This window comes from Megalops cyprinoides, chromosome 17 (genome assembly GCF_013368585.1).
Source record: "Megalops cyprinoides isolate fMegCyp1 chromosome 17, fMegCyp1.pri, whole genome shotgun sequence".
NCBI lineage: Eukaryota > Metazoa > Chordata > Actinopteri > Elopiformes > Megalopidae > Megalops > Megalops cyprinoides.
This window is the reverse complement of record NC_050599.1, coordinates 9,889,698-9,915,493: the sequence shown is the minus strand read 5'-3', so window position 1 is coordinate 9,915,493 and position 25,796 is coordinate 9,889,698. Positions and strand designations below refer to the sequence as shown.

The following is a 25,796-nucleotide window of genomic DNA, read 5'->3' as shown; positions in this document are numbered from 1 at the left end:
AATAAAAAGTGATAATGATAACTAAAATTAAAACATCAAATCTATTCAAAGAGGATAAAAACAAACAACTATAATTATACCACACCTTCACACCTCTCTGTTATGAACATTGTGGACTTTTCCATCATTGACCTCAAACACCCTCCCCTGGTTTCTTTCTATATTAAAGTCACATATCAAGCAAAACGATCTCTAGGAAATCTGCATGTGAGGACTTCCTGTAACCCTGGGTTAATGAATGCTCAAAGAGCAATAAAACATAAATAAAGCATACATATGTAGAATGTGACCATATGGCTGCTAGTTTTTCAATTTACTGCTTCACAAACTCAACTGCACCCAGTCCAGTCATATATTTCCTGTTGCTAACACCACTTATCACACTCACCCATCATGCGCTTCCAAATAACAGTGCCTGTGTGGCCTTCAAAACAATGACCCTCCCTAAAACTGGGTTACAGTATTCAGGGGTTTTTCCATAACAACCAGTCTGGAAATAAAGGCCTGGGACGGAACTGATGCCATATCAGTGTTTTTGTTACCTGCTGAATCTCCGAGAGAAAGCTGTCAGTAGATGTTAGTATGGCCAGGGTAAAAAAAAAAAAAAGACAGAAAAACAATGTTTTAGACTGAAAAGAATATAATGAACACATTGATAACACAAGGATATAGCCCCCCCTGCTTAGATCTGATATGGGTGAAGTCCCTCAGTGCTTCACCAGATATGAATAGTCAAAATAAACATGATTGAATTGTTTAATAGGAGCAGCAGGGCCAGCTGGTTGACAGATGCCACGAAAAGCCTCTTGCGCTGGAGTCAAGAAGTCGAGGGCCACAGACTGGTTCAAATTCTTCGCAGTCTCTTGGCACATCCAGAGTAATTGGGAGCATTAACTCGGAGGGGGAAATGTACGATGCGGCCTTCACAATGGACCTCTTTCTTTCCATGCGCTCCGCATGGATGTCAGCGACACATTCGGTGAAGTCTGAATGGAAATCATCTCAAGCCCAGTCCAGGTTGCACACAGTGAGAAATGTGCTCTGCGGTCTCACTGCAGCCAAGAGTTATTCAGATCGCGCAACCACCATGTGTGCATTGACGCTCCGTCTCACACAAGCCATACATTACGCTGAAGCACCATAAACGTAGCATTTTGCCCTCGGTCCTCCAAACAGCAAACAAAGCACCAAATTATGTGAAAAGTCATTAAAGATTGCATTACACATCCACTATGGAATTTCCTGCTTTTTTCACAGTTCATGCTCCAATACCCATCAATCACACACGGCTCCTGACATCCTTTTCAGTGCAGTGCAGATGTTTTGCTTTTTCTCAGCTGATGGGGAAGATTAGCTGTGTGTGAACCACAGGTTTCCCTGAAGGTCAGCCAGTCTGAGTCCGAGGTCAGAGTGTCTGTGTGTGTGTGTGTGTGTGTGTGTGTGTGTGTGTGTGTGTGTGTGTGTGCAAGAGAGAGAGAGAGAGAGAAAAAGAGACAGACACATTCCATATGTCAATCATCACAGTCTCTCCACAGTATGGCCCCCAGGCTGTGAGAATCCCTCAGTTGCAGAAGATATTGTGACATCAGCCATTAGTTACATCACGCGCACACACACACACACACACACGCACGCACACACGCACACACGCACGCACACACACACACATACACACACACACACAAACCGTTCATTTCTACGCACTGTGAAAAAACCACCGGCTTTGCTTCTGCCTTGTAATTGTCCATTATTAATTGCCAAAAAAACATAAGAATACATCAGTGATGGAGTCAGCTATCTATGTGTGTGTGTGGGTGTGTGTGTCTACTTTCCAGATCCGCCATTGAATATGCAGAGAGAATAAGAGCATTGTAAGGACTGTCATTACATCATTGTGGTAAATCGTTAGAAAGAATAACATTCATTTAACACTTAACATGTCCTGACAGTGTCCTTGACTTGCTTTAAACCCGGATCTCTGCTCTAGAGGCATTCTCTAGATGGTAAAGCCCCATACTCACAAGACCTCAGCTGAAAGCTTAACGACTCTGCGAACACTATACATATTCTGATTACACTTACCCCACAAAATAAAAAAAAAGATCCAGTCAAAATGAATATTAATTCAACCCATTTGCTCGAATTGTGCAAAACAGACAAAAAGATACTGTGGTAGAGTTATGTAGAGCCATGGCTGAGGCAGTGGATACGGCCTACTAGGTCATAGGTTCACACTTGAGTGGAATTCAGCCCCCTGGCATTGTGCTTGACCACAATCGTTCCAGCGAAAAAACCCAAACTACTTAAATCTGTTCCAGAACTCATTGTTTTGGAAAAAGAAAAGAGATAGTGGTTTAACCACAGCACTAACTTGGGGTCAGGATTGATTCCTATAATCATAACTTGTATATATTTCGGCCTCCCAGATAACATGTTTACATATTAAATTGCAAATGTAAATAATCAGTTTTGCAGGTATTTTTTCTCATCTCCAGAGAGCTTGATATGGTCAGGTGATTTTCATGTATGTTAGAAAATGGACAGCTTTTTTGAATTATGTGTAAGATGACATGAGATAGTTGGGATTTTATCTCATTTTAGGTCAGCCAGGGTGTAATGTCCACAACCCAAAGGCAGCATGTTGGATTCCCTAATGGAGCACTGCTGTTGTTCAGAAACGTACTACAACATCCTAAAAGCAAAAAGCGCTTTAGGTAATGATGATCGGGTTCTGTACATTTATGTACCATATCTAACAGTATGACTGTGCTACTCTTGTTCATCTTTATCAAACAAATGCACTATTTTATAACTAACTTGAAAGGTATACCAACTAATCTTCTTAACACTTGTTCAAACTGTACACAACAAGTGATAGATACAGAGAAACAGAGAAACTTTTCTGGTGGTAAACCACACCTTGAGCCAAACACAAGGCGCATAATCATAAATAAATTACTATATTAGAGGTACACCAATGTTCAGAGGGTTTTATTTCAGAAACCTGGAAATCACGTCTGACCACAGATTATGGGGTTTGAAAGGATACACCATTTCTGCTTCACATTTTTATTCCATATTACGTAAGATTACATTTTCCTTTCACACACATATATTAACAGTTAAAGCTGTGTGCCTAACAGTGGTTTTGAATTTTACCCCAGTGTTTCCTTCATTCTTCGAAGGTCTTGGAATACAACTCCACTCTCCAAGGCAGTCGGTAATATGTTCAAAACCTTGATCCAAAATATGAGCTGGAGGCTGCACACTGGAGATCCAAAGACACTTACTGTGTTATTGTTAAGTAACAGGTTAGACAAAGGTCGAGACCTCTCCACTTAAGAGGTGTGGCCCAGAAATTAAGCAGATGCCAGGTTCAGTGAGGTCTGGAATTTCATGAACTTCATCCAACCACTTACACTTGCAGGTTGACGATTTAGCATTCTATTATTTAGGGCAGTCTGTTATTTAGGGCTTCTATCAAATAAATTCTGACAGTTTAATGAATGCTGGTGGTCAGCAGGGATTTCGCTGTGTTGTATTTCACAGGAGGGCCAACGTTTTAAAGCTCGTGGAAGAGTTACACAAGTAGCACTTCATGACAAATCACTCTGACATAGAACCTCTGAGATGTGAACAAACATCGGGTCTTACAGTAACATGGGAATCTAAGGTGATATCCAGCTGTTCTTTCCTCGTTGTGGGGTTGAGAGACCGGGACTGACGCCATGCCAGCAAGATGACCTAGTAAGAGCTACTTGCTATCCCCAGCAGTGCAATCAAATACCTTTATGGCATTTTTTTTTTAAATACCGCTCCGGAAATTGGTATCAGGGAGTCTCTCCTCCTCCTTTATGTGGGATGGGACTACTGTTTCACTCGATAAATAATGTCTCCACACAATGTGATGCTGTGTTATGTTTTCTCTAAAGGAAAAGGGTCTACCAAAGGGAATATGAGTCTTATAGTTTCCCCAAACAATGCTCTGATGGTCTGGTGTAGTGATACTCTATTTCTCTGGTTTTAAGCATAAACACACTTCATTAGATGCAGGCATGAGGCAATAATGAAATGGGGTATAACGGAGGAAAGTTTTGTTCAGAGAACAAGCTGCCTTTCTGTCTGTGTTTTTGTGCAACACAATGTCTTACGTAAACAAGCATGCCAGTGTGACTTTTACATTTCTTTCAAACAAAATTTGTCCTTAAATATGAGCAATTCAACAAATGAGCACACAATCGTAATTTTCATCAAAATGCCTTCTTTTTATTCATCTTATATTTCATGCAGTCACAAGTAGAGCTTAAAAGACAACATTTGATTGGACAATGGCAAGCATTTCATAGAAAATAAATTTTAACTGTGAATGTAAGTCACACTCATGTTCACGTCACTCACCCAATATAAACGTGTTAACACTGTCAAAAAATGAGCCGCCTACATTTAAATGCCCATGGAACAGCATAATCTATCAGAGTCTTAGTACATTTGTTGGATACAGCTTCCCTGATTCAAACCATTCTTGTGTTGTTTCTGTGAATGCCTTTTCATAAAGTCATCTGAAAGTAATTTAATGGTCAAAGGGACTGTGTATCTGTCAAGAAGGAAATGTGAAACACTACTCTGTCCTCCCTATGTCCGCTCTGATCCTGCAGGACACTCACATGCAGATGGTGAGCCCCACCATGCATTTTGCTTCGTTTCCTACAGCGAGTAAAGCGCCAGTGACAGACACATCCTTTCCTCACGACTGTAAATGATTTCATCCTGTCTTCAAGTTTTGAAGGGTGAGAAATGTAAAACTATGATGAGAAACCTCTTTACTTTCCCTTCTGCGGCCATAAAACAAATAGTTCTGATTCAAATCTTCTGCACAAACACACAATGCCTCTATGAACTGACAAATCTCAATGGACGCTGTGGGCCACTCTGTTCTTCCAACCAAAGCATAATTAATGATTAAATTTCATTAGTTGATGAACCAAAATAAAACACTGATACATCAAAGCAAAAAAAAAAAAAGGAAAATTCGATCTGCATATCTGCGATCACAGTACTTGGTATTATTTTGATTGTGACGTCGCTACATTTTAATTTGATTTATAGCTTTCCATGATGTCTTGTGCAATAAACAAGCCACAAGAGCTGAGAGATGAAACTCTTTCAATTAATTTCCACCAAAGTTTCATAGTTTCAGGCGGCTTGTTTCCTTTTGCATGGGATCAGTACCACATTCTGGACTATTTGGTACCATCTGGGGACACAGTGAAACAATGTGGAGAAATGCTTGCTGGCAGCTGTTTGACATGACCATTACGGCCATGTGTTCAAAGTTGCAATCTTTTTTTTTAACCAATGCACACACAATAATCTGTGAGGTTTTGGCAGAAGCAAGGTTCACAGGACTGATTCAGCCCTTCTCGGCCCCCTACACACCCCCTCAGAAATATGCCACACCTCTGTTGGCCACTGTGAGGCACTACCAAGAGGTCTTCCTCACTGACCTACCATTCTCAGGAGTTCCTATCCGTGAAGGCCTAGTGTTGCCTGGGAGCGCTGCACCATGAAAGCCGGCTCAGACTGGCATGTTATGCAAAACCACCCCAACCAGAGTGGGGCTGTACCTAAATCTCAGCCAGTTTCATTTGTACAGCATGATGCTGCAGTTCTTCTCAGCCAGTAAGTAACGCTACATTTAATTTCTCCCTGACTCTTTGCTTGGAGCAGTATTGTTTCCCACTTTACCACAACTAGTACCACCACCCACATGCCAGTGGACCAACTAAATGAGGTGAAGATGGGAAATGACACACTCCCCAAACCAATTAGCTAAACTCATGACAGGTAGCTGCATTCAGCTCTTACAAGGATGGAAGGATGAGGTGATAACAAATGCCTCATCTCTCAGTGTGGGGGTAATAACTGAGAAACTGGTTTCATTTGACAATGAGGTAATACCCTGCCAGCAAGATGGTTTGGTGAAAGATGTGCTATGCCTAGCAGAGCAATCAGATTCATTTATGCTTTGTTTCAAAGTCTGGACCTTAACTAACTGGGAATGCTCCACCCCTCTGGATGATTACTATAGTTAGACTGTTTCCCATTATGAACCACTACTGGCATAACTCTGGATTTCAGCTGATGCCATGCTGTCTGGATGTTTGCATATTTAGTATATATACGTATAAATATAAATACAACTGTCCATAGTGTTGGAGAGACAAAATGAGTGTGAGCTTCACAGCAGCAGAATATTCACTTAGCTGCCATAATTGTCTGGGATCTTCTATGTCATATCTATCTGAAACATCTAAATAGCTTCCTCTCTGCTTTGTGGGAGTAAGATCAAAGAACAGGAAATGCCAGCATTAGGGACTGATGTCGTTTTGTCGTTTCATTAATCACGCATCATGAAAAGCACTTTTTACTTACTTTGGTACAAAATGCACGTCTGTTTCGGCTAAGGACATGCATTAAAAATGTATCAAACATGACTATTTCTGCACGGTTTTGTGTGTAATGCATAAGGGCGTCTGCTAAATGACATTTGTGTAATGTAATGTAAAACACCCAGTTTCGAGCATAGTAATTTATTCTACTGGCGTACATTAGTACTTTTGACAAAGTATAATAATTACCAAATGTATGATGGACTGCACACTAATGAGTAAAAAAAAAACAACAACAGTATATCTCTGTAGCGTGGGCTGAATACAGAAAACTGTGGTTTGCAGTCTTGCACTCATATCTGTATGTTCAAAAGTTTCTGCCAAAATCGAAAAGCAGCTCATGTGTTGGAACACATTAGCCAAACAGTCAAACCGACACTATTTCGTAAACACAACTCGCATTTCGGTTTGCCTTGATAGGTTTTTTTTTTTTTTTTTTTTACTTAGGAAAGCATAAGGTCCTCGCTAAAAGATAAATTCACTAGTAAGTAGTGAATTCACAGTGCCTTCTACCTACCTATGAACATTTTACGACCCCCACTCAACCTGCCAGTTGCACCTGGACACAATTTGAATCGAAAGCGTAGCAATGCGGCTTTGCCTAATATGAAAGACCTGTTTACATATTTAAAAAGACCATTTCGTTTTCATCATACTTTCTCAAAATTCCTACTGAAATGTTACGCGATTGCGCTCTGGTGCATGTTCAACGCTTTCATAAAACCCAGTGACACAACGGAGACCGCTTAAAGGAAAGAAGAATAGTTAACCGTTTGCTCTCCGGTACCACTGCCTTGCACAAAGAACGCCTGACAGAGCCCGCTAGCGATTAGTATAATGATCTTTTCGTGTCCCGGCTGAAATCTGACTGCTCTCGCTTGGCAGACTCCCAAACAAACTGAAAAGGAACCGTTTGAGGCTTTTAAAGGTGGTTTGGTGAAGAGCGGCGTCGGAGCACAGAACTCCACAGACTAATGAAGAATAATTTTTGCTCCTGTGGCAGTGCTTTCATTAGGGCGACATAACTTTGAAGCTCATACTCGAACCTCAGACGTTGACGAAGACTCAAGGTAAGCATATATCATTGATAATATGCATGTTTCAACAAGGTGCAGAAATAGTTTCTCTGGTCGTGTACAGCTTGTTAACTATTCGTATTTACTAAATGAACTCGGGTCTGGCAAGGTGTGTTCAAGCAACTGCATAGGCAATATAGCTTTATGCCATTTTTTCTTACTTTCTCCACTGACAGTTCGATCGATTACTTGCTGAATATTTTTTGTGAAGCCGTCTCTAACACGTAATTTTTCAGATTAAGCAGTAAAATGGTTGGTTTACATTCTGGTTAATCAATATTGGCAAATGTTATTTTGTTGGGACAAATAATGTTTATTATCATATAAGAGTAATAAGAACGCACCAGATTGAAGGTAATAAGTAACAGTCACTTTAACATTTTATTTTGTCTCGTGTAACGTGTAAATGATCTATGATGACATAATAATATACATTACATTTGATGTGAGTGCATACCCCCCTTGCTGTCAAGAGACACATTTTTAAATAAAATTGAACACTGGAGGCTTAATAGCCAACAGGAAGAGAAGAGTTATTGCGAGAATGGTTGAAGTTTTCCCCTTGGGGGGAAAAAAACAAAACTTTTTTTTCAAAATCAAAAAGTTAAATTCTTGCATAACTACTGGAGTTATACAAAACTGTTATGCTTGAAGACACTGTCATGGAGCTTGGATAAAGAGCTTTGTTTCCACTTATAGCCAGCTTTCAGAGATTAACAAAACTGTAAAAAATGTTATAATCAAAGTGCACCTTCCTGTGATTTGTATGTGTGGATATTTATGTAAAAGTAGTTTTTAGGGAGGCATCTTGATTATGATTTGTTTTGATGAGAGTGGGACTGCAGTGCTTGCTTAATTCTTTCTGACATGAAATTTCATGGGGGGTGACATGGCTTTCATGTGAGTATTTAAAGGCACGTGATACAAAAGATTATCATAAAGGACGATAATATTAAATGTATGAATGACATGGCGCCTCCTGTGTTGTTTTTTAGTAAATACTTTTCGTTTTGTTAAATTCACAGACTTTATTGAGAATTGACTGGTACCAAAGAGAGCGGGGGGTGGCAGGTGTTATGTTTGGCACCTAAATCACACGTGCAGTGTGACGTCTGATCTTCCTGATTTTCCGGCTCGCCCTGCCACCCCGTGTGATATATATGCCCCTGTGTAATGCTAGAGGCCTGATGTCGGGGAGCAGTTCCCTGTTCTCACAGTAGCGTTTCTCTGTTTTGTTGCCTCTTCCTGATTTACGGCAAGCTCAGTTTACGGGGCAGCTCTGGCTTGGCTCATGTGAGGTCCTTAGTGTCTTTGTTGTTGTCTGGTTTTGTGCCTGCATGGCTACGGTCTTCTTCTGCTTAATTGTACTTATGCAGAACTACAGTGTGCAGAATGTATTGTTACATTTTTAGGTCACTGCCCCTGCTTCTTCTGTAAAATGATTTCAGTCACACTGCATGCACTGCCCTATCATGGTGGAAGTGTATCAGTTATCACTTCCTAAAACTTTTTATTTGTCCATTTTGCTGCTGTTTTACCTCTCTTCTTCACCATTCATTGTAGTGCTTTATTCTTGGCAATCAGTTAAACCACTAGGGTGCTCTGTCCTTTGCTTTACGCAGTGCTATTACTATTCAGTTCAGTGGCCAGTTAATTCTTGATGTATGAATCAAACAAAATATATCATATTTGCTATTCAAAGTACCAAAGTATAGAAAGTACAAAGCATTATAGTGTAGAGATGGTCCAACCCCCAGTTTAATTTACATCAGTCCATAACGTTTTTCTCTGAGTTTCACCTAAAAACAGAACTGAAACTTGCAATTGCTGTTTGCAGATAATATTGGCGAGCTTACCTACTGAGATCCAAGGCCCATAACCTAAGGTAAAATCTGTGTCTCTTCGACCACATCAAACCAGATCCAGGCTGCCTTGAATACAAAGCATGTTGGAAGGAAGAGACCCCTGCTGTGCAGCGCTTTATAGAAAACATGAAAAGCATATTTAACATTGTTTCCAAGATGGGAATAATATTGTTACAGTGTTTAGTGATAGGGGGGCAAGTCTCCAGAGACATAGAAAAACCTGGCACCGTAAAACTAAACAAGATCCATTATTCATCTTTTATATCATGTGCTTTTCTGAGTTTGTGATCTCCTGGAATCTACTGTATAGGCTAGTAGAGAGCCTTCAGAAGCAATGACCACAGTTAGACATTCTTACTGCGTTGATGTTCTCTGTAAATGTTTATGACCCTGGACACTGGGTCAGAGATGTGTTTTCTAATGGTCCATAATATGTCCCTTTGATGTAATCTAAGGGTCTACTGTGGGGCTCCTCCTTCTGAATCACAAGCTTGTTTTAAGCCTGCATGGGCCAGAGTCCTTGCCGAGTGCACATTGGGAGTGTGTATGTGGGTCGTGATCTTTCACCTGCTACTTGCAGGCCACCCCACTGTGAGGTCACGTCGGGCAGTTGCAAAGGAGGCTTTTTGGGGCATGACATCACTTCAGTCCCCTTCTGCTACTGCACAAAGTTATCTTCAGTCAGATCTTAGAGGATGCTCCCTCTCCGTCTTTTCTGGTATGAAGACATGGTATGTAGAGCAGTTTTATTATAGACAATTTATCAACTGGGAGATGATGTGCTCTACACTCCTTCATGGTCTGGCTAAGGAGTTCCCATCATTAAGATGTGGAAGTAACTGAGGAGTTCGCTTGATGGATTATTTGATTCAACAAAGCAGGTACAAACTTTCCAGTATAAATTAAAAAGAGTCTCTGGTTTTATTACTCCTGATAGGGAATTTTTGATATTGCTTTGCTCTGAAGCATGGCCAGATACCTCTGTTGGAAGTGATGGATTAGTCTCATGTAGATGAAACACTGACTTGTACATCATGCCAAAGGCATTTCCTGTTGTTTCTGATTGCTATTTGGACACTAGTTTGTATTCTTCCAGCATGTATTTTGCACGGAAAATTGCCAGATGTGTGTTTCTGTTGTTTTTCGCCCACAAGAATGTACATTGTTTATGAAAGGAAGGCATGGTTGGTGAATTGCATCCAGTGCTTCACGTGAGATGTTCATTGTTCATTGTGAAAACGGAACAGCTTCACCTGCTCAGACGTCTTTGTTCTCTAAGCAATCAGCAGTTGTGGACCTCAGCAGTTTTGGCAGCGACAGCCATTTACTGTTTAAGTCAGTAGGTCAAATGAAGAAGAAAAACACTAGGAGCTGAACTTGCACTGATAACGGCTTGCTTTCCTGAGCCGGGGCACCTTCAGAGTGAAGGTTTAGCTGCACTGAAGGGGGTTTCTGTTGATCCTGGCAGGAGAAAGGGACCAAAACAATGTGGCCGAGCCAAGCCACAGGGCCTCCAATCTTCCTGGACAGCTGAACGCCCACTCTGGTTTGCCATACAGGAAATCTGCTGCATCAGCAGGTAACTGTTCTCATCTGATCAGTATCAGCGCAGATCTCATTTCAGAGCCTCCAGCTCCCACCTTTGCCCTTGATCTGATCTGTCTATTTGTCTGTTCCCATCTAAAATGCAAAGCTATCTTTGGATTCTGACAAGTAACCGCAGGGCTAGAGACTTGTACCTTTTTGATCATGAATAGGATCAGCATCCAAACAGAGTGTGGTCGGGGTGGGACAGTAACAGCTTTTGAAGCAAATTGTCTAATTATTTCCCTGCTGTGAGATTATCTGTGAAAGATGTCGCTCACATATGCCATAGAATACCAGAGCCCCCGCCACTCCCACCCAAGTCTAGGTACATCTGTGAACACACCTAAAGCTCTGAAGACAGGTAAGATTGAGTGTGTCTTTGTTAGGCACCACAATCTTAAGCCGGAGTGGGGGGAAGGGGTACTGAACAATGACACCAGTCTCGCTCTGTGTGTGTGTCTAGATCAATGACAGCATTCCTTCCTGGCGTTTAATGAGGGCACCTGCAAGCTTTCAAGATACTGTAGTTAGTTTCAAGGCTTTATGGTGCATGTGTTGATTTTCAGACAAAGAGGGCCCTTTTGGAGCATGCATGTCTGGACCAAGGGAGCGACAGACCATAATATGATCCTAACTCTAACCCCTGTTTCTGCCAGGACCTTTGCAGTGGCTGTTCCATTGCAGGTGTAACACTATCCATAAACTGTGCAGCAGTGCAGTTTTCATAGGAATCAGCCTGTAAAGGAATTCCTCGCATACCTTTTTTTTGCAGACAACTCTGAAGTTATTGTGATGTATTGGTAACTGCTGGGTAATACTCGCCTAAGTTTATGCTAATTGTAATAGCTTAATGACCATAATTATCATAGCTACTAAATGTGGCACAGCCACTGAACTGACCATAGCAATGAACTTGAACTATGACTATTGTATCTAAAATAAAGATTGAATATCCCTTTGTTACTGAATGTACCTTTGCTACAGAGCTCATCACTGGTACAGAATGTACCATAGCAATGGACTTGTACCATAGCCAACCAGTCAATGAGCCATGGGTATTGAATGAAAAATAACCACTCAACACTCTTAATATGATGCGGTTTGCCAGTGTTCTGCATTAGCCATTGCACTGCCACTGAAAATTGAAAACAAACTTCTGGTAAATACTAGCTTACCATGAGGATTGATTGTATACAATTAGTTTTTCAGCTATTTTAGATATACTTCATATATTTCATTTCATGTGTGTTTTTTTTTTACATTAAACATTAAACGTGTGCGAGTTTATCTTAGGGAAAATGCTCAATTCCAGACAACATCTGCAATTCTTACTTCCCGAATTTCCAATGGCTGCTGCCTGGAAAATGATGCAAGCATTAACAAGTAAGCCTCCAACAAAAGCATTCCTACTGGAGAATCCTCTCCTGCATTACAGATGTCCGATGGCACTGCGATGACAGCGCTTGACCTTGACCGGAGGACATCTGCTGTTTTGTGGCTGGTTTCCTGTTGCTTTATATATAAACGGGCAGTGTTTTTTTGGCCTAAAACCTAGTCGCCTGTCAGAGGGGGACTCGGTGCCAGCAGACAAGCATCACTGTTTCCTGAAGCACTCAGGTGTGAGGTCACATGACCGCCGCATTGGGACAGGGGGTATCCAGCAGGCCAGGAGATCCTGGTGGCCTTTGGTGCGGAAGAGGCAGGCCAGGGCCTGTTTAGCGGGAGCTATTATTTTTAGTGTAGTGTTGTGTGTAGCGGAATTTCCTCCCCCCACACAACCCCCCCCCCCCCCCCCCACCCCCCACCCCCGTCCAAAATTTCAAGACTTCCTTTTTAAGGAAAGATCATTTTGAGAGACTTTAGCTTGGAATGTCCCCTCGGAAAATCCGTTTGTAAATAAATTGTGCTTTAGGGGTGGAATGACGTGAGGGTAGTGTAATCAGTGGAAACGCATACAGTATTGTTATTGAAAAGCACGGTGATGGAAGTGCTATAGAGCTGTCTGGTAACTGAGGTTGTCAGCACAACAACAGTTTAGTTCATGTAATTACCTTATTTATTATTTATATGAAGATTCTAATTTAATTACTTCAGTTAATATCCAACTGTATAAACAGAAATCATGTCAAATGTAAGCTATGTAAGCTTTATAAGAGTATCTGCTAACAATGTAGTTTGTCATTCACTATAGTGTAGTCCAAATGGGATATGCACATCTCCCCAAAACAGTGCTCCTTTCAAGACTTTAGTAGGAGTACATTCCTTTCTACCATATGCATTGGTTATTGGCTTGAACGTTCATTAAGCTTGAATGTTCATTGACTGTTTTTATTTGGTGACCTTGGAGGTGGGTATTAATCCTAAACATAGCTCTGTATTCTGGACTCCACTTGGAATGAAAGTGGGTCATAAATTCGATGTGAAATGTCTTTTGAGACTGGTGGAGTAGCAATCATCCATTTTATTCTTGTTTCTGCAGCTTACTCTTCTTCCTTCTATATTCAATCACAAACAAAATGTGAGATATGTGATTTGTTATGATGGATAGTAAAATTAGTCAAATTGCTGCAGTCCTTTCACAGCATTATATAGGAGTCATTTTACTCTTTTAGCTTTTTAGCATTTTAATTAGAAAAGTCCCTAATGACATGATCTATATAAACAAACATGTCCAGCCACGCTGTGCTGAAATGCTATTTACAGATGACCTTGTACTGGACTAGATTAATAAGCTATAAGAGAAATCTGGGTGATGTGCTGAGCCAAGTGGACCCTCAGAAGATTTTTATAGCCTGCATGGAATATAACCCACACTTTGATTTGTATTTTTGTAGCTGTTTATATATTCATTTTGAAGCCTACAAAATCGGACAGGCTTTAAACCAGGACAGAGGCTGGTTTTAATTTTTGGTTTCTTCAAAGTTGCTGCTCAACAGTTAACTTTGAATGATGCGTACCACAAAAAAGTACAGTTTCTTCCAAGTTCACCAAATGATCCCCAGCTCAAACATCCATGATTCTGGGATTAATGCAGCAAATCAATAAAAGCAGACCCATTTGCCTTGTCTTGTAATTTGTGCTGAGGGTAAGCTCATTTAAAGCAGTTTACAGCCCTGGCGAAAACCGGTCTGACTTGGGAGGAAAATGTCATTTAATTTCAATCTGCACGAGGCATAGCCGAACCCTCACAAAGCGACTCTCCTTTGTTTTTGAAAACAATCACTTCAGTAGGAACCTGGTCCCCCATCACCACATTAAAGCACAGACACTGCCGTCACTGGATACACAATCGTCTATGAAAGGCCTTGCATATGATGGCTCTGAACTGATTGTGTGGGGATTTTGTGATGGGCCCAGACAAAGCTCACTGGGCGCCCATTGGTTTCAATGCAGGCTGCTTGTCTGTAGCAATAGATGTGGTATTTACTGTTAAGAATAGGTGGATGTCGTAACGCCAGTAGAAGTCTCACTGACAATGTCGCACTTCAGGGTTGTTGTGCATGTATGCGCTTCAGCTCAGGGCTGTTTTGTGTTCCACTTCTCTTAAGTACTGTTTTATTCTCCACAGCATACACTTATTTACTTGTTAAATATGGATCTGACTGATCGAGCAGGTTCACAGCAAGAGCAGAGGTAATAATTTGCTGCAGAAAAAAAAAAAAAAAGACTCGCTGTGTGGCTGAGACATGTACAGCATTCAGATCACAACATGCAATTAAAGCAGTGGATTACAGTCGATGTCAAAAAAAAAAAACATGTCATGCGTCTTTGTGGTGATGCACTTGTCACTTTTCAAAAATAAAAAGGGGAGTCTTGGATTAATACTGCTTAAGCAAACTAGAAGGTAAAACATTCCCCTGGCACTCACCTTAGATCAGATGGATTGAAAAAAGAACATGTGCATTTGACAAGGAATGGTTTGCATTGGGAGACAGGTTGTGAAAATGTAATGCAAGGTTTAATGGATATCAGTTTTGGAGGCCTGTTTTGCAGTTTAATGCTTCTGCCGCCTTTGATGGCTGTTCTCCTCTAACAGTATAATGACTGAAAGAACAACTTATGCCTGACATTAGGCAAGTAGATATGAAACAAATGTGAAAGACTCCTGTTAAGAGCTTGGCTGATGTTTCTCACAAAAACCAACAGAAGAAGCCAAATTTACAAAAAAAATATAATAATTTTAAAAACCAACAAACACAGTAACTAGCTTGAGCACACACCCAACTGAAACAAAATGCCTCCTGCTTGGAAGCCACACACCTGTACTGACTGCAATCCCACAACAAATAACTAACAAAAAATGACGAGTTTTTGGGGAACAGGTGAAGATTGTGCTTCACAGCATCTACTATAACGTTGATCTATGAGATCATGTAACCCAGGGAAAGTAGAGGCCCAACAATTTATAAATCTACCTGGAAACACCCAATTATCTTTTGTTTACTCAGCCAATCCAACTAAACCCTTTTCCAGAGGGTCCCTCAAATGCCATACTTTTTTGGGGAAACATTTATATATTAAAGTAACTGACTTCTGTGAGGTGAATTACAGTATGGTGCAAACAGTTTATCAGAGAGCAGACTCCGCTGAGTGGAAGGAATTTCGTTCCTGTAATAAATGTCTATATATCATATTAGCGTATTGCTGATGGGGTACACACAGTGCAGTTCCAGTAAATTGTTAATAAATCGAGTAATTCATTTTAATTGCCAGCCTTCAACAGAACTGCAAGCTTGTATAATTACAAGAGGCAAATCTGTCTTTCCTTGTAACTCATGTGTTTATGAAGCGCATTTCGTTGATTAATGAGCTGTTGTTAACTTAAGTACCACTTTTGAAAATGATGGCCTGTATTTCCAAAAAAAAGTCCAAAGAGAAATGGAGCCATGAATATCACAGGCTTTATGGCTGAATGCCATTCAACTGACCAGACAAGTCCTAATAAATTAGTTTTTAAACTAAAAATGCTTTGTCATGGTTGGGCAAGCTCAGCAGTTGGTCAGAAGCAAGCCCATTCTTATTGCTAAGTGAGGAATATTTGAGGCCCATAATGTCTGTGTGTGGTATGATGGTGGAGTTGTCAATAGGGCTGTGTCCCCCTCTGTCACTTTGGTTTGGCACCACCCAAAAAGATGTGTAAGGAGGCTTTGAATTATAGGCGATTCAGGATAAATTAAAGATTACATTGTCAGAGAGTGTTTGTGCACACGCTCGTGTGTGTGTGGGTGTGTGTGTGTGTTTTTTTTTCAGTGTACAGCTCTGTGTGCTTCTTTTCAGAGTGCACAATGCATGTGTGTGCATGTGTCTTTTGCAGCAGTACAGCTGAATCAGACGTGCCCTTTTTCTTTGCTCCGTGGGTGATTTTCATCTGCTGCCTCCCAGAATGCAAAGTTTTTAACAGTCTCAGCACTGACCGCCAAGAGGCCGTGCCTGCATGCTGCGACTGGCCTTGAAGAGTCTTCTGTCTCTATTAATTACACGATCCATCTCCATTCAGGGCACGTCACGCTCGGTGATAAACTAGACCAGGGTTTGCTCAGGGGTTGAGTGTTTGAATCTGTCACAGTGTGCACACAATACGTGCCGGGCCCTAAAAACAAGGGTCACACTTGGATGGATGACAAAGGCCTGATTGCTCTCTACCTCAAGGTATACATGTAAGGCCAGCTGACAGGAGCTTGCTGGTGCTTTTAATGGAGTGCCATATCGCTCGTGTTAACATTGCTATCACAGAACACCATTGTGCCAGTTGTGCTAATACTCCTTCTTGGCTTGGCATTCTATAAACGCTAGCTTATCGAGCCCTACTTGTATATGTGAGTGCAATCTTTCAAACATGGCATATCAGAAGTGTGAAAGGCGCCGCGGTGGCAGAATGGCCTAGTTTTCCTGGGGTGGCAGGTTTACATGGTGTGGGTACTGGTCGTTCTGCTAGAGGGTTACAGGTGCTGCAGGAGGCTAAGTGCTAAGGCTAAGTGGCATAGTGGACGTGTCACCAGAATGTTGCAGGATTGAATCCCAATTTGGGAACCGCTGTCATGCACTTGAAATGTAAACATGTCCAGCTGTAAATGGGAAATGTGTGAAAGTAAAACCTATGGCTTGCGAGTGGCTCAGTAAACAGAGACACCTGCTCCGAGTGCAGGCTGAGCCCTACAGCAACAGACATCACAAGTTCGAGTGTGGGCTGGGTATGAGCGCTAAATGAGAGCTAACATCATTGTGCTGTTGTTTGCAAGCTAGCTAGTTGTCATAACATGGAAAAGCTCACTCTGTAATACACATGCTGGCATTGGCTATAAAAATGCTCCAGCCCAAAATACAGTATGGCATAAAGCTGTTCCAGTGAAACTGCAGGTATAAATTGTAACAAGCAGTAATGTAAGATATAATAGCTAAGAAAATGGCTGACAAGTAATTATGTAAACATCTTGGTAAAGTAGATATATTACAGAGTTCAGATATGGACACAAGTCCTTTTCCCTTTTCTAAATATAGATACCATGTCATACCGTTGTTTAAACACTGTCAGTTACGTTTGCCTTCCAGCTTCGTAGACAGAATGTGTGAGACTTGATAGGTTAAAAATACGGGTCACTTTGATACGAATAAAACAGTGACAGCCGCAGTGTTACACTTGATGAAGTAATGCTTTATTATTTATCATTATCATAAACCTGGTATGCGTTCATGCGCTTTGAGTTTTATTGAAATGACACACTGTAGGCTATGATTTGAATAATAGAAACATTGTCACCTTTGTAGCTGCAGATAAAAAGTTGGTATAGAGCCATGAATTGAATTGACACAGCAGTGAAACATTAACCAACTGAATAAAAGTGATTTCCTTATGGCCCGTAATGAGAATTCCTGTGAGTTTATATATTTGTTTCTTAGGAACAACTGTATTGTGCTAATGTTGCAGTTGACTTCATAAGTAATGACTATAAAATCTAAGGGTGAGGCAGAATTTCCTGTTTTATCAATGCAATCTATCAATCACCTATGCAGTAGTGATGTCTCAACATGTGCTAAGAACATACAGTATGAAGTCATATTTCTGAAAATCCATCAGAGAAAGTGTGTTAAAGCTTTTGGATTACACCTGGATGTGGGGCTTAAAGGGGAATCACTCCCTTTTACATGTGAGTCTTTTGAAACCTTTCTGTGATGTTTTAGAATTTTTGCATCTAATTGAAATGCTTAATCTTTCTGAATTGATAATGGAGACTCAAAGTAAGTGAAAGTACTTTCTAATGCTGAAAGAGTAAAGTTTAACACTACATAAAATAATGTATGTAAGATCTGATGCTGTATTAGTCAACATCCATGTAGATATTAGTTATGTGTAGAACTGTTTTTTACATGGTGTTATGATTACAATGGCTCAGCTTCTTTAAGTTGCCAGCAATACTGAGCTTGATTTAAGCTGATTGAGATATTAAGGCATCTAACCTATCAGGTGGCATATAACCATGGAATTTTCTTAATATTGATATCACAATGAGTTTAACCATTCCCACAGTCATTGTTTTACTAACTGTGGTGCAAGCAGAAGTGTTTACATTTCATAAACGCATCATGCTCTGTGGCTCCCATCTGTGCCATTGAAGTGATATGCAGATGTGTAGGAAGGAAGCTGCAGTGTGTCTGTCAGGCTCAGAAAAATCCCCATGACATCCAAGCCATTCGTTTCACATATCCCCTTTCACAGTAGCCTTGGTGCGCTAAGATCTCCACAGTGATTCTGCTGTCGTGCAAGTCGCGAGTTACAGGATATTGTTCCTTTAACATTTAAGGGTGGACACAGTGAGCTCTTGTGTGGGTGAGAGAGAGGGCAGTCAGGCCCAAAACCCTGTCAGTCAATGGGTAATACCCGTGTGAAGTGTGTAACTGGGAGAGCTGGCGCCGGGCCTAACACCACAGCACAAGGGCGTCCATTAAAGGCGCTGCACCATGGCAGCCTTCCCAGCTCTGCCATAGGGCCCAGAATATTTCACTTTGAAAAGTTACTCTGCTATTAAGAGGGGGGCCGTGGCCCGGCCGGCGCAATGTGCGTTTGTTTGTGTTTGTTTGTGCTTGCGTGTGTTTGGATATGGTATCTGGGTGAATGTTTGTGAATGTGTGTGTGTGTGTGTTGCACACATACAGTTATGATTTTGTGTGTGTGAGTGTATGCACACCCATGTGCATGCATGCATGCTTACATGAATGTGTTTGAGTGTGCATGGACATTTATGAGTCTGTGTTTGTGTGTGTGTGAGTGTGTGTGGGCACGCCACGCACCGTAAATTAACCCCGTTCACCCACACATTATTAGCCATGTCAGTAAACTGATTAGCGTTCAGACGTAGGTGGCAGCACAGCGAGGGGCGTTGAGGGTTTACAAGCAGGCGCTGGCACCAAAACGCGAGGTCGTTTTCGTCCCCTCTCCCGCGGACTGTCAGTTGAGGCGCGGGTTTAATAACAAGGGTCTGAATGGTGAGGGTAGTGTGAGAGTGTGTGCGAGGTAATACAAGGCGCCTCCAGTATGTGGGTCATGCAATCCGATCTGACACAGTAGCTTAAGCCAATTAAATGTTGCATTCAAATGAGTTCAGTTTGAAACTAAAGACCCTGAAAGGCCACAGTTCTCTCTCAATGAAGGGCTTGGTATGGCTGACAATAGACCTTTGCTGAATCGTTGACACCCATTGACACAATTCATACGCAGCTGTAATGTAATGCTGTGTTTACACTGTTTTTGCATAGCTGCACATGAGCTGTACAACAATAGATGCTTACTGGTAAAGACTGAATTTTAACTGCTTTTCTTGTGGATTTTTGTGCAGCTAGAAATGACTAGCCAAAGTTTTATTACAGCAAATGGCAATACAAAATTATTCTTAATCAACTAAAAAGGTTACAAAATATGTGAAATGGCTCCCACAGGTACCCTTTCATTACTGTTCATCTATTCAGTGGTGAATATGAAGGATGGAAGTAATGATTTAAGGCTATTTTTTAAAGGAAGAATCACCTTTTTGAATCAGTTGTGTTTTAGAGGGTTTATTTTTTTGAAGTATACGCATAAATATTATTTTGAGGCTTACCCTGAAGGAAATGATGATGCTGTTGTTTTGGGATGCCTAAAGGTGTGTATTGGGGCTGTGGTCCAAAGCTATCCCTCGTTGGATGATCCAGGCTGTAGTCATCATAATGGATGGTCCAATCCATGGACATTGGGATGAGGTGGCTCAAAACCAGCTCCCAAATAAGCCCTCAGCATAAGCAAAACCAGTGATGGCTTTTGGGGGACCACGAGCCCACAAACCAACATAGACTCACTTCTGACCAGCACTCCATGTAAATTTTCTAGTAGTCATTGTACTGCTGCCAGCTGATAATAATTATATTGTGTGTTTTGTAGTGACCAGTGTTTGAGATTTCTTTTCCCCTCTCTCTCAAAAGCCCTGGAGTGCTTCCTCTGCGATGTCATGCCATGTCATACAGTTTGATGGCTCTCTGAAGGACTTCAGGAGATTTAAGGGGTAATTTTGGAATTATCCCCTGAGACTTTTCCAGCCACTTTGCATTTGGGATTTGATGTTACCACAGACAAAAAGGCAGTGAGACATTACTTTAAAAAATTCAGTTCCTGATTATGTCTGGTCTTAGTATAGGTAGACAGTATTTCAATCAATAATTTATTTTTGGCATATAAATGTGACACAAGTGTTACTGATTGTAGATTTTCAGCATTGAATATTTGTCTTTGAGGGGGAGGCTGGATTTGGTTGGGGGTGGAGGGGTGTTGGGGTATGGGTTGGGGGGAAAGGGGCACTTGAGTCCCTGCCATTTTGGTCTTAAAGTCCAAAGTGTCCTTTCCTACCAGATCAACCACTGCTAAGCCGTGTCCTTTTTGAGGACTGAGAAAAGTGAGCCTGTGCCCTCCAAAGAGTTTGTGCGGGACTGTGGTTGTTTGAACTAAGACAAAATGGAGAGGAATGCCCACAGAACAATGGATGGTCGTATTGCTGTGTATTTTTACAATAAAGTTTGTTCAGAATTGGATTGGCCACCACTCCTTCATGGAGCAGCTGTAGCCCTTCATACAGGAAAATAGGCTTCCTTTGATTCCCCATCACTCCAGCATTGTTCTATGCCATTGCTGCCTTGGCATTGTTATCTGCATTGCGTCATTTGCAGTCCTCTGTATCATTTACACAGTTTAATTTGAAAGGTTGCTGGGATAAATGTTGTTCCTGTCATACCAGTCTCACCTCTGTCTGCTGCAGGACTGGGTCTTTAAAAATGACCCCTTAATGAGGTGATGGAAAGTAATGGTTTACTTTAACTACTATATACCAGGCAGGTTTCTACAAATACTTAGTGGTCCTTGATTGGGTAGTAAGGGCTAATTTTACCTTTCATTTGTGGACTTTAATCCCTAATTTCTTTATTTTCTAATCATAGGCATCGAATGATAGTTTGTTGGTATGCACATATTCTTGTTATTCTTGTTAATCTTCATTTGTGGCTAAATTATTTGTTAATTGTCATGGGGCTTTTTATTGGCTCTAGGTATAAAAAGATGTGGTTTTATGTGCTTTTAATGATCTACTTAGAATGTTCCAGAAAAGGGATATATGCGAATCAGGGAAAATTCTTGAAACCATGCCTCCAAAGAGACCTTTCACATTTTATAAATGGGAAATGAATTCCTCCATTCTAAATATATCATTTGGACTGAGAGGAAACTGGGAAAGTATGTCTTGAAATCTGCTTAGAATACTCACAGGTCTGTTTTGTGGGATAATTGTCAGTAGTGCACCACAGTACCTCTACTAACTATTCCACTGTGATCTATCAAAAAAGTGCAAACCACAGAGCTCTCAGAAAAATGACCATTTTACTCTCATTCAGTAGTCATTTCACACACTATGAAGATTTTGATATCATTGAAACAACTGCTGTATATTATTGAATGTAAAATATACAGAAAGTGTTTATTTGTGGCATACTTCATGCTTGTTAAACTGCTACACACCATAGTACAAGTGATCATCGTTCCTGCTCTGACATACTCTGCACTGAAGATTTTAAGACTTTAAGGCTTAGATCAATATTTTCATGTTGTCAAGGGTGTGTTTCTGTACTGCAGCTGTTCCAGGTGTTCCAGAAGGTTCTGCTGTGCTGTTTTTAGCTTAACGGCAGATTTGACTGGGAATCTTGTTAATGCAGATTTTAAAGCCTGTACTTTTCACTGGTGTACAGATGTGGCTCTCAGTTGCTTAGTTACAATATGCCTCAGTCACCTTTAGACAGAGCAAATAATATGATTGAATAGTCTAACAGTGTGCCAACATTGTGTTAGTGAATGATTCCACCAATCAGAAGGCAGTTTTACCAAGTTTTACCAGACAAATGCTTGCTTGACATGAAATATTTTAAGGTGACACTTCAAGATCAAGACTGGATATTTGAATATATTATGCATATTGTATTTATAAATTAAAGCAAAATAAATGGTCTAGGCATGGAAATTCATAAATATATGAAGTAGATGAATGAAAGAAAGGACTGAAAAAGAAGCACAAAACAGTAAGTGTACCCCTATAGAGTAAGTGCTCCTATACTGTAGGTAACTACTAATTTCTCAGATATCAGTTCCTTGATTTCAGTGGGGTTTTTTTTTATCCAAGCCTAAAAAAGAGCTGAGTTTTGTGCTTCATGTTTTGCTTCTGTTCCCTTCAGACAGATAAGGATGTCTAGCTTTCCCTCAACGCCAGTACAAAGTGCTTTCTTTTACTGTGGCAGTTGTAGAGTCCTATATTTGGCTATAGTTTTGTTATGTCTAAAGTCTAACCATGTGCTTCATTATTTTTGGCAGTCTTGTACGTTAACGTATGTGAAAAGGTCTGCCAAGAGGGCTTGTTAAACAAGGATAAAAAAATAAACAGAGCATTAGTGTAAGCAACTAGAAGCTTATTTTTGAAGGCTTTTTTCTTTATAGTTTGCTGGTATGTGTTCTTTAAGTTTGATACTTATGTGCATTGCTTAACTAATCCGCTGTGTTTAAATTATCACCAGCTGTGATGTGATAAGTGTTTGGTTTCATTATTTAAACAGGAGAGCAGAAACTATTCCGTTTTGTCAGCACCTTTTGGATACATTTGTCCCTTAAAAAAACATTTTAGAATAAATTGTCCGCTGTGATTTCTTGTCATAAGATGCTGTGCCATTTTTTTTTTTTTTTTTTTTTTTTACATCAATAACCTTCGTTCGAAAGGGTCAGTTTACATATATCATTGTTAAATAATAACTGCTGTCAGTCTGTTTCTGTGTGCAGACAGTGAATTGTTTTTTTTCCAAACTGGGCCATTTATATGCTTTTAAGCAGAACATTCCAGGTTAAATACGTTGCTCAAGGGTACAATGGGTAAATCCCACCGGACATTTGAAACTCTTACCAACTAGCCACGAATCCACTGCAATTTTTCCTTTGCTCTGATACTATAGGTCAGTGTCAAAGGTCTGGTATTATGCGCAGATTGAATGACTTGGCACTGGTTTGGGAGGCTCCTTTTTTTAAGGATGACAACTGATCCTTCAGCAAGATCCCTGGCCATGTGATCTAGTGGATAAGGAATGGGCTTTGTAATGAGATGGCTGCAAGTTTGATTCCCAGACAGGACAGTGATAGAGTAGCCAGCTGTATAAATGGACAGCATTGGGTAACAGCTGGTTGGCTATTGAAGACTTCTTGGCCACATATCTTATATGACTTAAATATGACTTATAAATAATGAATATCCTGATGTGAGTACAAGTACACTACTGTGTCAAATATAAGCTATCAAATATACGGGTGTCTGATAAGCAAACAATAAGTTAAAACTGCCTTTAATTATGCACAATGTAATGAAAACGAAGGGGAATCAGGTACACTTTCTAATATGTGCTTACTGATTTGGACTTGATTGAGACTGTGAAGTACAACGGATAACATGAAATCAGTTAGCCCTGCATAACGGGCAACATGTAGTCTCTGATGTGGTGGAATGAGTACATGGGGTATGCCACGCGCAATATAATTTACAGGACAACAACGTGCATGGGGAAGGAATTTGGCTCCTTTTGTTCTGAAGCTGAAGGAAATGGAACATGGAGAGAGATGTGCTTAATTGATTTGCCCCATATACAGTATGCTGGTTGAGCCATCCAGCTTTTTTTTTTTGTTACTTTTGTCTCTGTGTGCAAATGACAATGGGGATTCAATACCGGAGCTATCCTCTGGGAAATGAACTCAACAAGATTAGAGAAGAATGTAGCGTACGTTTGATCCTGTATTCCACATGTGCCAGTAACCAACGGTTAGCTGAGTTAGGTTACACCCCAGGGGCTATGTAACTTGAAAGGCTGAAATACAAATCTCTAACCTCGGCTCTACCTGTTTGGGAGTGGTATTTTATGGGAGTTTTGAGGGGGGAACGTGGAAAGGTTGTCTTTTAGCGGTAAGTGCTTTGGTATTTAAGGATATGCTCTGCTGTATCGTTTGTTTCAAAATTATCATCAAAGGACTACCAACAGACCATGTCGTTGTCCTTGAAATGTCTTTTTAAGTTTCGTGCTCTGCATTTTTCAGATCAGATAGCTGTCATGAGGTCAGATTGGATTAAAGTTGGTATCAGAAGGAAAAATTGCTTGCAGCATATCAGACCACTATAATATAGCAACAATGTGTCAACATTGATTTTAATTTTTGTGTTCAGTTTTGTGCTGGCATTTTGAAATTGCAGATTCTTTACTTGTAGGTCCAATACAGGCAAGCTGGAATGTAATGTCTTGTACTGCTAGAAAGAAAGAAAGAAAGAACTCAGTACATCTGAATGCGTTTTTTTGCGGCAGTTAAAGCGACGGCTCTCCCAGGTTGTTGGACATGTTTTTTTGGTTTGTGCTCGAGGAGAATGTGAAAAGTGAAGCCTAGGGGTGTGAGAGGACTCATAACTTCCCCATACCTGGGGCTAATCTGGGGCTGTAACAGCATCCTGGGCCACTGAAAGTTAGTGTCCTTTCGCTGGAATGCTGTGGCCTCGCTCTCAGAGCCTCTCTCCTTTCTACACGTCCCGCAGGTCCCCCAAAAGCGGTGCTCCTCTGAGATGCCGGATAAGGAGCTGGAGGCAACGCGAGGCGCCAGCGAGGAGGAAGGTCAGCCGTGAGACGTGCACTCATAACCATGTAATTCCTGCCTTTTTTTTTTTTTTTTCCTGTCTCCTGCGAGAGTCTTTGCAGCTTTCTTAAAATAGAAAAGCTACTGCTTTTTAAGTAGTTCAGTAAATTTCACATAGTACCAGTTTAAATCAAGGTTGGGTTTTATTTCTTTTTTAAAAGTCCTTATGATTCGTATTAAATCCAAGACGTCTTCCTTGCCGCTAAAGTACCTGGCACAGCAGAAGCTGAGAGAGGGCAATATTTAATATGAACGAGGGAACTGAAGCGGATCCTTGTGTTGTTAAATCAGAGGGAGGAGTCATTGTCATGTTGATATCATACAACATTTTAGGTCACGAGGTCAAACGCCTCCCCATAACGCAAACCTCTGTTTTTGTGGAGGAAAGCCTCCCTGACACATAAATCTCTTTTTCCTACCGCCTGTGCCACCGGGACCTAAATAGATGGCAAGGGAGGGCAGAGCAAGTCAGGATTTGGGGGGGGGGGGGCAGTGGGTGGCACTGCACTTTCCCACAGTTTGCCCCTCAGGCAGAGAAAGGGACAGAGTGCGTCTCTGGGGACAGAACTGCAGGGCACTGGCCCTGGTTGACGGAGCTCTCATTGTT

At 40.9% G+C, this 25,796-nt stretch overlaps 1 protein-coding gene across 3 annotated transcripts in view; it reads left to right on the top strand.

Annotated features, from left to right (window-relative positions):
- Positions 1-7,178: 7,178 nt before the first annotated feature.
- Positions 7,179-25,796, top strand: part of LOC118791932 (pleckstrin homology domain-containing family G member 1) — a 73,393-nt gene continuing 54,775 nt past the window's right edge. For 2 of the 3 annotated variants that reach the window (XM_036549492.1, XM_036549491.1), the window contains exons 1-2: positions 7,179-7,519; positions 25,092-25,167. In XM_036549492.1, the coding sequence (XP_036405385.1) occupies positions 25,119-25,167 (49 nt within the window). In that variant the 5' untranslated portion in view covers positions 7,179-7,519; positions 25,092-25,118. Of the gene's footprint in view, positions 7,520-25,091; positions 25,198-25,796 lie in introns of those variants that run through there. The other variant, XM_036549494.1, reaches the window with a different exon arrangement.